At 48.0% G+C, this 15,495-nt stretch overlaps 1 protein-coding gene across 2 annotated transcripts in view; it reads left to right on the top strand.

The window, feature by feature from the left end:
- The window catches only part of EDC4 (enhancer of mRNA decapping 4), a 38,627-nt gene that overhangs the window by 10,493 nt on the left and 12,639 nt on the right, over window positions 1-15,495 (top strand). For both annotated transcript variants that reach the window (XM_056862827.1, XM_056862826.1), the window contains exons 7-20: window positions 2,212-2,316; window positions 3,138-3,247; window positions 3,379-3,462; window positions 4,714-4,809; window positions 5,331-5,433; window positions 6,039-6,219; window positions 6,874-6,946; window positions 8,453-8,544; window positions 10,023-10,219; window positions 11,156-11,244; window positions 12,386-12,539; window positions 13,635-14,098; window positions 14,451-14,549; window positions 14,723-14,875. In XM_056862827.1, coding sequence (XP_056718805.1) covers window positions 2,212-2,316; window positions 3,138-3,247; window positions 3,379-3,462; window positions 4,714-4,809; window positions 5,331-5,433; window positions 6,039-6,219; window positions 6,874-6,946; window positions 8,453-8,544; window positions 10,023-10,219; window positions 11,156-11,244; window positions 12,386-12,539; window positions 13,635-14,098; window positions 14,451-14,549; window positions 14,723-14,875 — 2,000 coding nt within the window. The remainder of the gene's footprint in view (window positions 1-2,211; window positions 2,317-3,137; window positions 3,248-3,378; window positions 3,463-4,713; window positions 4,810-5,330; window positions 5,434-6,038; window positions 6,220-6,873; window positions 6,947-8,452; window positions 8,545-10,022; window positions 10,220-11,155; window positions 11,245-12,385; window positions 12,540-13,634; window positions 14,099-14,450; window positions 14,550-14,722; window positions 14,876-15,495) is intronic.

The raw sequence follows: 15,495 nt of genomic DNA, 5'->3' as shown, positions 1-15,495 counted from the left end.
AGGAGATTTAGTACTGGGGACATTCTATCGGCTCCCTGACCAAATGGCTCAGGGTGATCTTGAGATGGAGAATGAAATTAGGGAAGCATGTAAAGGTAACGAAGTAGTAATAATGGGAGACTTCAACTTCCCTCATATTGATTGGATAAATGTATGCTCCAGTCAAGCCAAAGAGATAAAATTCATAGCAAAATTTTTCTTCCTCTCCCATAATACTAGAACGTGGGGTCATCTGCTAAAGCTGGAGGGTGAGAGATTCAAAACAGATAAAAGGAAGTATTTTTTCACACATTGCATAGTTAAATTGTGGAACTCCCTGCCCCAGGATGTGGTGATGGCTGCCAGCTTGGAGGGCTTTAAGAGGGGAGTGGACATATTCATGAAGGAGAGGGGTATTCATGGCTGTTAGTTAGAATGGATACTAGTCATGCTGCTTACCTATTCTCTCTAGTTTCAGAGGAGCATGCCTATTATTTTGGGTGCGGTGGAACACAGGCAGGATGGTGCTGCTGCACTCGTCTTGTTAGTGGCTTCCTAGAGGCACCTGGTTGGCCACTGTGTGAACAGACTGCTGGACTTGATGGGCCTTGGTCTGATCCAGCAGGGCCTTTCTTATGTTCTTATGTTCTCTTGTTGGGACCCTAATAAACACAAAAGTGATTACAAGCATTTGTAATCAATGCTGGTTGATTAGCGAAAACCACTGGAAAGATAGGAATGCTTTTCTGAAGGCTGAGAAAAAAGTCCTGGCGAGGAATGAGGCAGCGGGTGTAGGAGGGCAATATGTGAGTCACAGAGGCATCACTTTCTGGCTACTGGCCTGTGGCTCAGTGGTGTAGAGCATCTCCTTGGCATGCAGGTGGTCCCAGGTTCAACCCCTGGCATGTCCAGGTAAGGATCAGGTTGTAGGTTGTGCATAAGACCTCTACCTGAGACGCTGGAGATTCGCTGCCAGTCTGAGTAGATGATACTGGCTTTGGTGGACCAAGGGTCTGATTCAGTATAAGGCAGTTTCATGTGTTCATATGTGTTCGTGTAAGAAAGCCTTGCCTTTCTCCCAGACCTCTCTGTGTGAGAGATGAACATTGTCAGCCCAGCATGGCTCCTCCCAGCCCATGGTTGCGCACTTTGAAAACACTCAATGAACATTCATTCTCACTCTGAAGGGGACAGCATCTTAGCATGGGTGATTCCCACCAATCAGATAAGTTTCAAACTTCCTGTCCTCAGTGCTGGGGGTCATCCTGCACCTAAGTTCAGGTGCTCCCTAAGCTGTATAATAACGTTTCCTAGAACTCAGAGAGAAAACTATTAAAAGGTGATCATGCCAGGTAAATACCGCACTGCTCTGAACCAAAGAAATAGTAAACGAGAAGACAGGAAGACCCTCAGAGTAAGAGCCAGTGTTCCTTTCTCATTTTGAAGGGGATGGCATCTTATCATGGGATGTCTAAAAGCAGGTTCTTCCACGTCAGGTGGGAATGGCTGATCTGTTATCCATTTTAAGGCTACAGAGTAAATTGCTGGCTTACATTCAACCTAATGGGGGAAAACTTACTTCCACAAGCATTTCCCCTTTCCCCCAACTGCAGCATGCTTTGCACCCTGATATAATACCCCTGAAGGTCAGCATAAAGCATAGTTAGGATGTAAGCAACCGTCCTCTGCAGTCCTTATTTTAATATCTGACTGCACTCCAATACATTTCCATGTACATTGTTCGATGCGTTCAGCAGTTTATAAATGGCAGCTTGATATACAAACTGTCTTGCAATGGATGCTACAAAAAATCTGCTAATGGTGTTGGATTTGGATACAAAAGTCGACACTTAGTGTTGCTGTCATGAAAACTTGTTTGAACCGGCCGTTTGTTGTTACCATTTATTATGACGAAGCCACACCATACATGGTACTCTGCAGATCTTAAATAAAAGACAAGGCCCATATTTATCCCCCCCAATTTGTGCTTAAATAAATTTGACAGAAAGCAAAAAGGGAAAGGAAAGAAATGCGTAACACGGTAGTGAGCTGATACCCTTGTGCTATATCTGTGTGAATGATACCCCTGAGGAATAAAGACAGGAGATAGTGTAGAGTCTGGAGGACCATCTGTACAGAGCAAGCTGCTGATTAGGATGGCCGCTCCCCTCTGCTGCTCCTTGAGAGTGCTTTGGTATGCGATCAGTGTCTTAACATCTCTCTGTTTTACAGGCAGAGGTTTGGGACCTTGATATAATTCGAGCCAACCACAGTTCATGGCCCGTGGAAGTGACCAGCATCAAAGAGGGCTTCATCGTCGTGAAAGGACACAGCACGGTACCTGCTTTGCTGCTTTTTAGGGGCAGGTGGTCCCATTTTACCTTTCCAAGACCAGTTACTGAAACAGCCCATTTGCTGTGTCGCTTAATTAATTCCTTAGCACGCACACAGACTTCAGAGTTATGAAGAAACATCTGGCTCTGTCCACTTGACTGAGAACACTTTTTTAATAGCAAGAGCAGGTACTATCAAGAACAGATCTGCAGTCAGAACAAGCAGTGAGGAACAGAAATGTGTGATACCCTAGCACTCGTAGCGAGAGATGTGGCAAAAGAATGGGGCAGTTTGTTTGTTTTATTTAATTTATAATCCGCCATCCCCAACCAAGGCTGGGCTCAGGGCGACTCACATAGATATAAATGATATCCTAAAACACAATAAATCATTTTGAAACTATGGTTAAAAACCAGCCTGCAACATCTGTATCAGACAATAATATATATCAAGGCATGACTAACATGGTATAGAGGCCACAGCAAAACCCACGGTATTCCAATATCCCCAAGATAGAACAATTTGGGGGGGGGGTGCGCGCAGGGTAGGGAGGCCAGCATTAGTGGAAAGAAACCGTAGCTGGACTCAACCATAACCCTGGTGGAGAAGCTCTGTCTTGCAGGCCCGCCAAGAGGTTACCACCTTTATGTAAAATATTCCACCTTTATGTAAAATATGGATTCACCTTTTTTTTTTCTCTACCAACCGGCTACGTCACATCTCACTGAAGCTGAATTGCTGTGGGATTTGGTGGGTTTTTGTTGTTTTTTGCTGGGTTGGGTTGAAGACTGACTCCAGATCTTTTCTGGCATGCCCCTTTCCAGCGCCTGAGCGAAGGAGCCCTTTCCCCTGATGGAGCCGTCTTGGCCACAGCGAGCCACGATGGATATGTCAAATTCTGGCAGATCTACATAGAAGGGCAGGATGAACCAAGGTACCTTCAGAGAGGGGACGGGATGTACCTAGGAACGAGCGTGCCTGCAGTTTTCCTTAGGTTGTTGGACATCTCCGTGCTTGTGAAGGGGCGAGCTGATAGGTCACAGTTTCTCTCGACTTCCCATCTAGGTGCCTTCACGAGTGGAAGCCCCACGACAGCAGGCCCCTCTCCTGTTTGCTGTTCTGCGACAATCACAAAAAACAAGATCCAGAGTAAGATGTGTTTTTTTTGTTTGTGGGAAAAGGGCTGCTCCATTTTCACGGGCAAGCAGGAAAGGCCTTCATAGGCAAATAACTTCATGGGAAAATGTTGGTGAGCCAAGCCAGCCTCACTGCTGTAGCACAGGGAGCCTGAATAGAGGTATTCTTGGATAGTGTCGATAGAGAGTGGTTACAGCTCTTGTACATCATGTGGTCCTTGTCTCTGAGTACAGGTTGTGTGTTTGGAGAAGGGTTGTAACATCGGGATTTTTACAAGATTGTGAGATGCTTTTTTCACATTGGGAGGTGGGGATCAGAGGCAGGCGTTTCTGAAGCAGGAGCACCGGCAATCCCTTCTCGTGTAGGACATGGAAAGGGGACAATGGCTGATTTTCGTGCCTGCCCATGCCCTCAGCAAGGCTGGTGCACAGCCTCCTTTGTACTATTCCCCATTCTTTGGAATATGCAGGTGAGCAGCTTGTGAATGCACAGCTGCAGGGGCACTTCTTTATGAGCTGGGTGTGGGGGTGTGGCCCAGTGGAAAAGCCTCTGCTTTGTGTGCAGATATTCCCTGGATCAATCTCCAGCATCTCCAGTTAAAAGGACCATAGAATCATAGAGTTGGAAGGGACCACCAGGGTCATCTAGTCCAACCCCCTGCACAATGCGGGAAATTCACAACTACCCCCCCAAACCCCCAGTGACCCCTACTCCATGCCCAGAAGATGGCCAAAATGCCCTCCCTCTTGGGATCTGCCTAAGATCATAGAATCAGCAGTGCTGACAGATGGCCATCTAGCCTCTGCTTAAAAACCTCCAGGGAAGGAGAGCTTACCACCTCCCGAGAAAGCCTCTTCCACTGAGGAACCGCTGTAACTGTTAGAAAATTCTTCCTAATGTCTAGCCCAGGCAGTGGGTGATGTGAAGACCTTTGTCTGAGACCCTGGAAAGCGACTGCCAGTCTGAATAGACAATTCTGACCTTGACGGACCAATGGTCTGAATCAGTAGAAGACAGTTTCCTGTATGATACACATACCACCAAGAATCCTGCAGTACTTTAGGCTGAACAAACAAATCCAGCCACTCTTTCGTGTGTGGTGACTGGTAAATATCAAGCAGAGTTATCCTGCATGTGCGAGAGAGAGAGAGAGAGAGAGGAAGGCCTAGAATCTCAATATGCAATATGAAAGTTTGTGTTCTCAGGGAAGCTAAGCAGAAGGGCCTTTATGTGGCTGTTGATGATTCCTTCTCATCTCTGCAGAGTTCCTTTCTGGAGGTTTCTCATCACAGGAGCAGATCAGAACCGAGAGCTGAAAATGTGGTGCACCGTATCCTGGACCTGTCTGCAGACTGTCCGGTAAGCTCTGATCTAGAAGAAGAGTTGGTTTTTATACCCCACTTTTCTCTACCTTTAAGGAGTCTCAAAGCGGCTTACAGTCGCCTTCCCTTCCCACCCACCCCCAAAACAGGCACCTTTTGAGGTAGGTGGGGCAGAGAGAGTTCTGAGAGAACTGTGACTAGCCCAAGGTCACCCAGCAGGCTTCATGTGGAGGAGTGGGGAATAGAACCCCATTCACCAGATTGGAATCCGCTGCTAATATGGAGGAGGGGGAATCAAAACTGGTTCCCCAGGCTAGAGTTTACTGCTCTTAACCACTACACCATGCTAGCTCCCTAAACGTTCCAACTTGTATTCCGTCAGATAGCTAAATGATCAAATATGGGCCCTTTCTAGCAATGAGTGATATCTTACGTCTTAATAATGAGGTTTTGGTAACACATGCAGTTATTTTAACAGTATTCACTAAAACAAATCTGAACTTGTTGGGCAGCCTATTAATAACTGTTCTTGCCAATTTCTTTTTATGTCAATTGTAGATTTTCACCGGATATATTCAGCTCCATGAGCGTCCTTCCCAGCCTCAAGGCCTGCCTGGACCTCTCAGCCGAGTACCTGATCTTGAGTGACGTGCAGCGAAAGGTAGGCGTTCATGGCCGTGTGGCGGAAGTGGAAAGGAGATAAGATGACCTGTTGCGCAGCTCCTGCACTAGGCTAATCTGGGGTTGGCAGAGCCACTCAGCTAAGGCAACAGAAGTTTTAGTTCTATTCTACGTGGACAGCTGCTATGGGTGAAAATACTGAAAGATCCCGCTTTTTTAAAAGGGAGCTTGACCCCCGTTCTCATTTCAGTTCCCCCAGCCATCCCTCCTGTTAAGCTGCTCACTTTTCTGTTCTGGCTAACCCTTGGACACATGAAGCTGCCTTATACTGAATCAGACCCTTGGTCCATCAAAGTCAGTATTGTGTACTCAGACCGGCAGCCGCTCTCCAGGGTCTCAGGCAGGGGTCTTTTGTATCACCTACTTGCCTTGCCCCTTTAACTGGAGATGCCGTGGATTGAACCTGGGACTTTCTACATGCCAAACAGATGCTCCACCGAGCCACGGCCCCTTCCCTTCCCCCCTTTGCCCCTGCCCCTTCTCCTAGCTAGCCCAAGATACAGGTCTGTGCCTGCTCTCGCCCTGGAGATACCCTGCTGTGGCTGATGCCGCTACAGGGGTGTCTTTCTGCTGCCCTCCTTCCAGGTCTTGTACGTGATGGAGCTGGTGCAGAACCTGGAGGAAGGGAAAGCTTATTTCAGCTCCATCTCAGAGTTCCTGTTGACTCACCCGGTCCTGAGCTTCGGCATCCAGGTGGTCAGCCGCTGCCGGCTGAGACACACGGAGGTCCTCCCAGCCGAAGAGGAGAGCGATGGCCTCACTGCAGGTGAGTGGGCGGACGGTGTCCTTGAGAAGAAGAGAGATGAGGGTAGAAGCCTCCGGTGGTGGTGGCCACCAATCACCCAACTGCAGAACAAACGACCCCTCTCAGGTCATTGTTTCCTGGCCTTGGCCATAGTAAAAGTTTCTCTGAGTCCACATCTTAGACACTGGGACAGCAAGAACACCTGGATCCTGTTGCTTTGAGGAACAAGGCAGAACAAACCGTGGGCCCAGGCAGTTTCTTGCAGTGTGTGAGGTTCTATGGTGGTCGGGAGGAGGAATTGTTATATATATTTTTTATCTTGCACAGCACCTTGCAAAGTGCCATCAAGTTGCTTCCTACTCCTGGCGACCCTATGAATCAGTGTCCTCCAAAACGTCCTCTCGTTAACAGCCTTGCTCAGGCCTTGCAAATGGAGGGCTGTGGCTTCCTTTATAGAGTCAATCCATCTCTTGTTGGGTCTTTCTCTTTTCCTGCTGCCTTCAGCTTTTCCTAGCATGGTTGTCTTTTCCAGTTACAGTAATGCACTAGCTGATTTGCCCTTTAAAAATAGGTCTGTGCTGTTTTACCATAAAATCAAATGCAAAATGTATTTCAAGAGCACTGAAATCAAGAAAACCCAAACGTTTTCTTTTCCATTCTCCCTTCCTCCCCCAGAAGGCACTCAGGGAACTGGAACTGTTGAATCCGCTGCCGGGGTGCTGATCAAGCTCTTCTGCGTCCACACCAAGTGAGTATTTTGCAAGGCGGCTTTCCTTCTTAGGCCAGCAGGCAGCCCCTGCACACTTTTACTTGGTCTCGGGCAGCCAGGAAAAAGGGACCACATTTGTAGGGATTTACGTCCCATGCTTTCTTTAGTTTCCTCAAAGCAGGGAGAGGTTTTGCTTGCCACTTCTCAGCCTGCAGCCCTGGACCAGGGGCCAAGGATTATCCCAGAGCATCTGTGTTTGTTGCACCTAATAAACCCTAATTCTGCATTCAGAATAAAATTAAAACTGTACAGATACATGCATGCTTTGTTTTGGACCAATTGGGGATTTGCAGACTATAGCTTATTTTTCATGCTGCAGCACAGCTACCGCTGTAGCGTCTTTTTTGGCTCTTTTGTTGCATGCCCCCCACTGCTTTCTTGCACATGCCTTCCTTAACTCACAAGCTCAGTCTGAATCCCCCTTTGATTTAAGAGCCCAGTAGTAGGGCATGTTTTGTTGTCTTTTTGCTGGTGGGATTGCCTGGAGAAAGGCAGTGGGTTGGATCCAGCCACTTCCTTCTGCTTAGTGAGGAATTTGCCTCTGGAGCAAGACTCCCCATTTAGCAGAAGAACGTTGTAGGCTCCAGCCCAGTGTCTGTCTGTCCCTTCTGGTGACTCGCTTCTCGCTTAAATGGAATGACCTGAATGTGTCATCTAGAGCCAGCATGGCGTAGTGGTTAAGAGCGGTGGTTTGGAGCGGTGGACTCTGATCTGGAGAACCGGGTTTGATTCCCCACTCCTCCACATGAGCGGTGGATGCTAATCTGGTGAACCTGGTTGGTTTCCCCACTCCTACGCATGAAGCCAGCTGGGTGACCTCAGCCTCATCTACCTCACAAGGTGTCTGTTGTGGGGAAGAGAAAGTGATTGTAAGCCTGTTTGAGTCTCCCTTAAGTGGTAGAGAAAGTCGGCAAATAAAAACCAACTTTTCTTCTTCATCATCTAAAAGGAAAGGTTTTTGCAGTAGTTGCAAAACTACTTTCTAAAGTTCCCAAGAAGGAAAAAGGTTCAACTTGGAGCATATTCAAACAGCAGACTATCATATGGGGTGGGGGGAACAAATGTGAAAAGCAAAAATCCAGTACCTTCTTTAAGAAGAAGAGTTGGTTTTATATGCCAGCTTTCTCTACCACTTATGGAAGAATCAAACTGGCTTACAATCCCCTTCCCTTCCTCTCTCCACAACAGACACCCTGTGAGGTAGGTGGGGCTGAGAGAGCTCTAACAGAGCTGTAACTTGCCCAAGATCACCCAACTAGCTTCATGTGTAGGAGTGGGAAAACAAACCTAGTTCACCAGATTAGCCTCCGCCGCTGATGTGGAGGAGTGGGGAATCAAACCCAGTTCTCCAGATCAGAGTCCACTGCTCCAAACCACCACTCTTAACCACTACACCACGCTGGCTCTTACTTGCCTTGGTGGGATGAGCTTTGGCTCGTATAGGCAAGGTTTGCAAACCAAAAACTCTATGCCTGGATGTTGCAGGGCCCTTCAGGATGTGCAGATCAGATTTCAGCCTCTACACAGTCCAGACACAGCTGCTCCAATCCCTCCCCATGGTTCCCATGAAGATTTTGGTGAGTACTCTTTCCATCCAAGGGTTTTGCGCAGAGCAGCGTAAGAGCTCCTTCTTAGATGGATATATTTTTGAACTTGATTCCAGAAATCTGACTTAGAAGGTGTCATCTGGGGAAGGATCTGGAGCTCCTTGTGTGAACAGAAAAGACTTATTTTCGCACAGAGGGGGTTGTGTCTCTAATTTCTGCGTGAGCGTGCGCACACTGGGGCAGCAGCCTCTCATGCCACATCGCTCATGATTGCAGAAGATCCCCTGACTTTTAGGAGTGGCTTTTGGGGAGCTGCAGGAAGAAGTTAGGAAAGCCCCATTGCATAAATGGGGCTTCTGCCCTTTATGGAGAGACTGCTACTAGAACAAAAAAGGCAAGCTTGTTCCTGCTTTGTGGACAGTTTAGTTTTTGGAGGGAAGGAATTTCCAGGGTGGGGCGGTAAATAAAATCCTAGTAGCTGCAGGGCCGTCTTAACATAGGCCCCCAGGCAAAGCAGTGCACTGGGGGCCCGTACCTACACAACCATTCACAAGAATAAAAATATAAATGGTCGATAAAATTAAAGATATACTTATTGGTACTTCCAACAAAATCAGTGTTTAAACATTAAAAAAAACATGCTGTACAGCAAAGATTAATCCACACAAACATTTGAACAATATAACATGAGCCTTGAAAAACACAAAAAGGTCAACATATAAACGATACTCAGTTGATAAGCCACACGGATGGAGATGGCACAGTATAAAATTACTGTGAATTTTTATTATTAATCAAGTGTTCTACACAAACATTTGAGAAATTAGTATAATATAGTATTGATTCATTCATTGACAGTGAGTCAAAACATACATAGATGAGCATGGGGGCCCTATGTTCGTGGGGCCCCGGGCAACTGCCCAGTATGCCCAAGTGTTGAGACGGCCCTGAGTAGCTGCAAGGTTTAAATCCTCTTGAAATAACATAGTCTGCTAGTAGCTCCATATTTGAAGCTAGCAAAGGCTCTGAGGCTTATGTTCCACGGGTTAATACTATGCCGTTGGTGTACGGTTTTTGGAGCCCTAGTAGTGTCTATACTAACTGTAAGATTTCTACATGAACACATGAAGCTGCCTTATATTGAATCAGACCATCAAGGTCCATCAAAGTCAATATTGTCTACTCAGACTGGCAGCAGCTCTCCAGGGTCTCAGGCAGAGGTCTTTCTCATCACCTACCTGCCTAGTCCCTTTAACTGGAGATGCCAGGGATTGAACCTGGGACCTTCTGCATGCCAAGCAGATGCCCTCCCACTGAGCCACGGCCCCTCCCTGCCTTGAGATGTAATGCTGCCTGAGCCAGACACTGGTGGTTGAGTCTCTTGCTTGCCCGAAGGGGACTTTGGAATCCTCACTTTAGCTGGGTGAGCCGTTGGGAACGGGCTCCTTCTCCCCCCCCCCCGCCCCCGGAGCGAACTGCTGCTAATCTGCATTGTGTGGTTTCTGAAGCGTTTCCAGATCACTTGGCTGACTTGGGCACGGAAGGGCTGGGATCCGAGAAGGGGTCCATGCACGGCTCGCAGCCCGACATACGCCGCATTTCGGAACTGTCCGTCCCGGTGGACTTCCTCTCCCCGTCAAGTGATATGAAGCCCAAGCTGATGACTCCTGATGCGTTCATGACTCCTAGTACATCTTTGCAACAGGTAGCAGGGCAAAAATTACCAGGAAACTCAGTGAGGTTTTGGGTTCTAAATGAATAGACGTTCCCTTGTTCTCATTGTTTCTTGAGGAATGTAATACGCAGGACCCTGGGAGCAGTTGGATCTCTATGCTACTGAGTGGGAAGCTCTTGCATTACTTTATCGTCGGAACAGGCAGAATTCCTTCATAGGTGCCTGTTGTTCCCATTGCCAAAAGCCTGGAGGGTTGTGGCCGTTTCCTGTACAAACCCTACCATTTTAGAAAGACGAAGTATGAAGGACACTCTTGCTCTGGCTGCCCTAATAGATTCCAGATGCAAACTCAAGGTAGAGAAGCTTGCTTGAAGTTGAGCCAGGGGTTGGCGTGCTGTAGCTTTTATGAACTATCGCAGCTTGAAGCCATTTAATATAATAAAGTGCCGTCCAGACACAGTCGACTTATGGCGACCCCTCTTGGGGTTTTCAATGCAGGAGATAACCGGAGGCGGTTTGTTATTGCCTTCCTCTGCATAGCAGCCTTGGTCTTATATATTAGACGCTCCGTGTATACTGTTACAATTTCGGGTGAATCAAGAATTTTTTTTGCAGGCAAATTAGATGCGTTTGTGGCTAATGCGAAAGGTGTCACCAGAGCATCCTGGGGAGAAAAGGGCGATCTTCCCTTTGAAAAGAAAGATGGCAATAGTTATTCAGATCTGTTTCTAGGACTGATTAGAACTCTCGGGTCCTTTGTAAGGCAGGGAGCTGAAGCTGAAAGAAAGAAACTCGCTAGTCATATTTTAATGAAGTTGGAGAAAACGTTTAGATGATGCTTTTGCTATTAACTTATGCCCAAATGGAAAGCTTAGCAGCAGTGCTGCCGTTAGCAAGCAGCACACGTTCAGGTAATGTGTCCAATTAGCAGAGTTCTGTACCAACCCATTGAATTGTCCGTGCCAGATCACAGTGTCGCCTGGAAGCAGCATTAGTTCCCTTACGGCTGTCACTGCCCTGAGCTCTTCTTCGGTCAACGATCCATCCATTTCTAGGTAAGTCCTGGGCAAGGATGCCTCCCTCATACTGTCTAACTTCTTGCCAGTCATAAAGGTTTCACCTTCACTTATGCATCTAAGTCACTTAGATCTGCAGGGACACGCGCACATAAACGCACCTTGAAGCTATTCAAGGCAGATAGACTCATAAAGTGGGAAGGGGCCATACAGGCCATCTAGTCCAACCCCCTGCTCAATGCAGGATCAGCCTAGACTGAGTATCCCTGACAAGTGCTTGTCCAGCCTCTGCTTAAAGACTGCCAGTGAGGGGGAGCTTACCCCCCCTTGGTAGCTGATTCCACGGTCGAAGAACTCTTCCTGTAAAACATTTTTTCCTAATGTCCAGCCAGTACCTTTCTGCCCTCAAATTAAACCCATTATTGCCAGCTCTCCTCTGCTCCCAACAGGAACAGCTCCCTGCCCTCCTCTAAGTGACAGCCCTTCAAATACTTAAAGAGAGCAATCATGTCCCCCCTCAACCTCCTCTTCTCCAGACTAAACGTTCCCAACTCCCTTAGCCTTTCCTCGTAGGGCTTGGTTTCCAGATCTTCTATTTTTTTTCAGTATTGTAGCTTTGGGACATGCTGGTCCTGTTCCAGAGAAGATGCATTTATCCCTCCAGGATGGTTATCCAAAAGGTTTCCTTGGGTACCTTTGGGTTTTTCTGTATGTAACTGGGATGAGCAACTGAGCAAGTCTGAAGAAGGGGATCCTTGGGGGGGGGTTGTAACACAGCTATAACCTGGATTTAGAAAAGTGCAGAGATTGAGGACTATGGAGCCATTACTCCTGATTGCCTGTTTACTGACATGTGATCCATAATAAGGCCAGAGCTTTTGGTAGTTGTATCCCACACCTGGTCTCTTGCTTCTTTGACAGCTCTGGATTACCAGAGGATCAGCCTCCCGTGGATTGCTCTCAGCTCTTTGGCACTTGGCATTATAGTTTCACCCATGCAGTTTCCCTGAAGGAAAGACCTTTCCTTGAGGATGCGTTTTGTGGGACAGCGAAGCAAGCAGAGCATGCTTCCTTAACAACTCCGCATTAGAGTTCCCCTGTCTCCGGGTTACTTTAATTGGGGGCAATGCAAGCCTAACATCTTGGCCTCTCTGAATAACCATCTCCTTGACCTCTGCAGGCCGGCTGAAGAAGTGTCCTTGAGCCCAAAGTTGCAGCTTGACACCAGCCTCACGCTGAGCAGCAGCACTGGAAGTCTGCAGACGAGTCCAAGGAACCATTCGGTCCTCCTCCCCGGCCTCCCTGACAAACTGACCCCAAAGGCCCCAGTTCCGGTAAGGCTTGGATCTCTTTGACAGTGTCCAGGTTAGTCCAGGAGCGTGGCATCTCTCTCTGCATCATCTCTGTGACCCCAGCTCATCCCCTCAGCCACTAGAGAATTCTGGTCTCCAATATCTGTCTTATCCCTCCCTGTTTGTTTATTGACCTATGGATCTTCAAAGTTGGTTCACAGTGGGGTGCATTCTGTAGTTCCTTTCTGTTAAGCCGGCATGGTGTAGTGGTTAAGAGACGTAGACTCTAATCTGGAGGAACCGGGTTTGATTCCCCACTCCTCCACATGAAGCCTGCTGGATAACTTTGGGCTAGTCTCAGCTCTCTCAGAACTTTCTCAGCCCCACCTACCTCACAAAGTGCCTGTTGTGTGGGGGGAAAGGGAAGGTGATTGTAAGCCGCTGTGAGACTCCTTATGGTAGAAAAAAGCAGGGTATAAAAACAATTCTTCATCTTCTTCATCATCATCATTGTCTTCGTCTTCATGGTCTTCACCTTCACGGTCTTTTTCATCTTCTTCGTCTTCATGGTTTGGTCTTCGTCTTCAAGGTCTTCTTCGTCCTTCGTCATGGTCTGCTTCATCTTTTTCTTCATGGTCTCCTTCATCTTCTTCATGGTCTCCTTCGTCTTCTCCTTCTCCTTCATCTTCTCCTTCGTCTTCTTAATGGTGGTGGTTCCTCTTGGGCAAGGAGCCTTTCCCTGACACTGTAGTCTCTTCCAAGTTACGGGAAAGCACTGCTATAGTGGAACAGGCCTGTGGGATCCAGGACAACCTCTTAACATGTACTTAGAACAATATTTTATTTCCCCCCTCAATTTCCAATGCCTTTAGCCCTTGCTGTGGAGCATGGTTCTGCAGTAGACCATCCCACCCCTCTCTCTTTTGGGGAGACCTGTGGGCCTGAGGTGGGAGAGAGGGAGGCAGGAAAGTTCTCTTCCACCACAGAAGTGCCTTCTGTCGGCGGAAATTTTTGTCCGGATCCAACCCATAATCAATAACAAAACCACTCTGCAAATAGCAATAAAAGAGGTGATGGCAGATGAGAACAAAAAGGACAGCAGAACAAAGTGACTGACGCTTTGTGACTCTGTTCAAGGTTTCCCCAGCGAACCCTCCACTCGTGCTGGAGAGGCAGGATGTGGAGCCCCTGACTGTGCCTCAGTCTTCCCCCACCCGCGAACGCTCGCCGGACGTCATTTCCTCAGCATCCACCGCCATGTCCCAGGACATCCCGGAGATCGCCTCAGAGACCTTGCAGCGCAGCTTCGGTGTGGCCCCGTCTGGGCTGCCCACAGAAGGCCTGGAGTCCAACCACCATGCCGACAGCATGGCTTCTGCAGCCTCGGCCCTGCACTTGCTGTCTCCGCGGAACCGGCACAGCTCGGAGCACAGCCACCACTCCCTGGACGTGGCCTCTGCCGAAGTGGACATGCTAAGTGCGCCCTCCCTACTAGAGACTGCCTTACCTCAGGAAAACGCCGCTTCTGATGCCAGCGTGAGCCAGCCGTGGCCAGCTGCCCCCGACATCACCAGGGAGACCAGGAACAGCATGGCTGACAGGTAACCACTGTCTTCCTTTTCATTGTTCCCCTTTTCTCACAGGTGATGCTCTGTCTTGGCCCTGCCGGCTTTGGTTCCTTGACACCCCCCCATTTCCTGTTCCCCAACTCTGCTTGCCACTGGCCCATTTCAGTCCATCTTCAGGTATTTGGGGTGTTCCCCTGAGCCCACATGAAGCAGGAAGGACTCTAATTTCTGAGGTAAACAACGACAGGTTTCTCAGTCGTGCTTAGTTATTTACATCAGAAAGGAGAGTCCTTTCTGTTCACCTGAACTCTTAGCCCTCATCACTTGAAGGGGAGGAAATCATACTTGATACAATTTTCCCTCTTTTTTTTTCTTCTCCAAACAGCCCCAGGAATGAAGTAGAGGAGAAACACAAGAGCTCATATCACAGGCACAGTTACCACCTGCTTCAACACGACAGCCAGGACGCCAGTGCCGAGCAAAGGTATTGACAGTCCCAGAATTCTTGTCTTTGCAGTAGTAATACGCTGGGCAGTTGAACCTTATTTTCCTTTGGGCGATTACAGCCCTGATCGGAGGGTGCGGGGAGAGGGTCTGTTTTTAAGTCTTTTTGGCAGAGCAGCTAGTGACCTCCCGTCCCCGCTCTTCATTCTGCAGCGATCATGACGATGAAGTGGCAAGCTTGGCTTCTTCGTCGGTTGGGTTCGGTGCCAAAGCAGCTGCCCAGAGGCACCCCGTGAAGGACTGGAAATCCAAGGGGTCCCCACGAGCCTCTCCAAAGCTAAAGCGGAAAGGAAAGAAAGAGGACGGGTAAGCAGGCCCTCAGCAGAGTTGGGAAGTAGGAGTTTCCGTCCGCAGTGAAGCCATTCTGTTCTCTGTGTGTTCAGCATTTTCTGGAAAGTTCCTTAGCTTTCCTGTCAGACAATCAGAGGCTTGCCTGTTGTGCTCTCCCTGTTCTACAGAAACTACCGCCTTGCAAACCCCCCCCCCATCACTGTTCAGACGCAGAGATGCAAATAAAGTAGGACTGCAGCCTTTTATCAGGGAGAGGAATAATCCTGGAATACACTTTTGATTGGTGAAAAAGGCTTTTAATAAGAATGTGCATGTGCAGGGTGTCAAGCACATAAACACAAATACTCATAAGAACGACAGGTAGCAAATGCCACCTCAGAAAGAACATTCCCTCAGGAAGGAATGCCTCTTCTGGGGTGGAGCCTGAGGCAACCTGTACATGCAATGGAAGGAAGCGTGTTTTTCATTGGCAGGTTTCTGCAGAGTTGACGAATACACTGTTTAGCTGAAATGACACTTCGTTCCTTCAAAGATTTTCCCTCTCCCTTGACTCAGTTTCTTTAATGGGGTGACAGCCCTAATGTAGAGCAATGCGTATATAAATATATACAATTTATTTATTTATTTAATTATAA

This window comes from Euleptes europaea, chromosome 17 (genome assembly GCF_029931775.1).
Source record: "Euleptes europaea isolate rEulEur1 chromosome 17, rEulEur1.hap1, whole genome shotgun sequence".
NCBI lineage: Eukaryota > Metazoa > Chordata > Lepidosauria > Squamata > Sphaerodactylidae > Euleptes > Euleptes europaea.
Note: the sequence above shows the minus strand (reverse complement) of the source record. Positions and strands in the feature narration are given on the sequence as shown.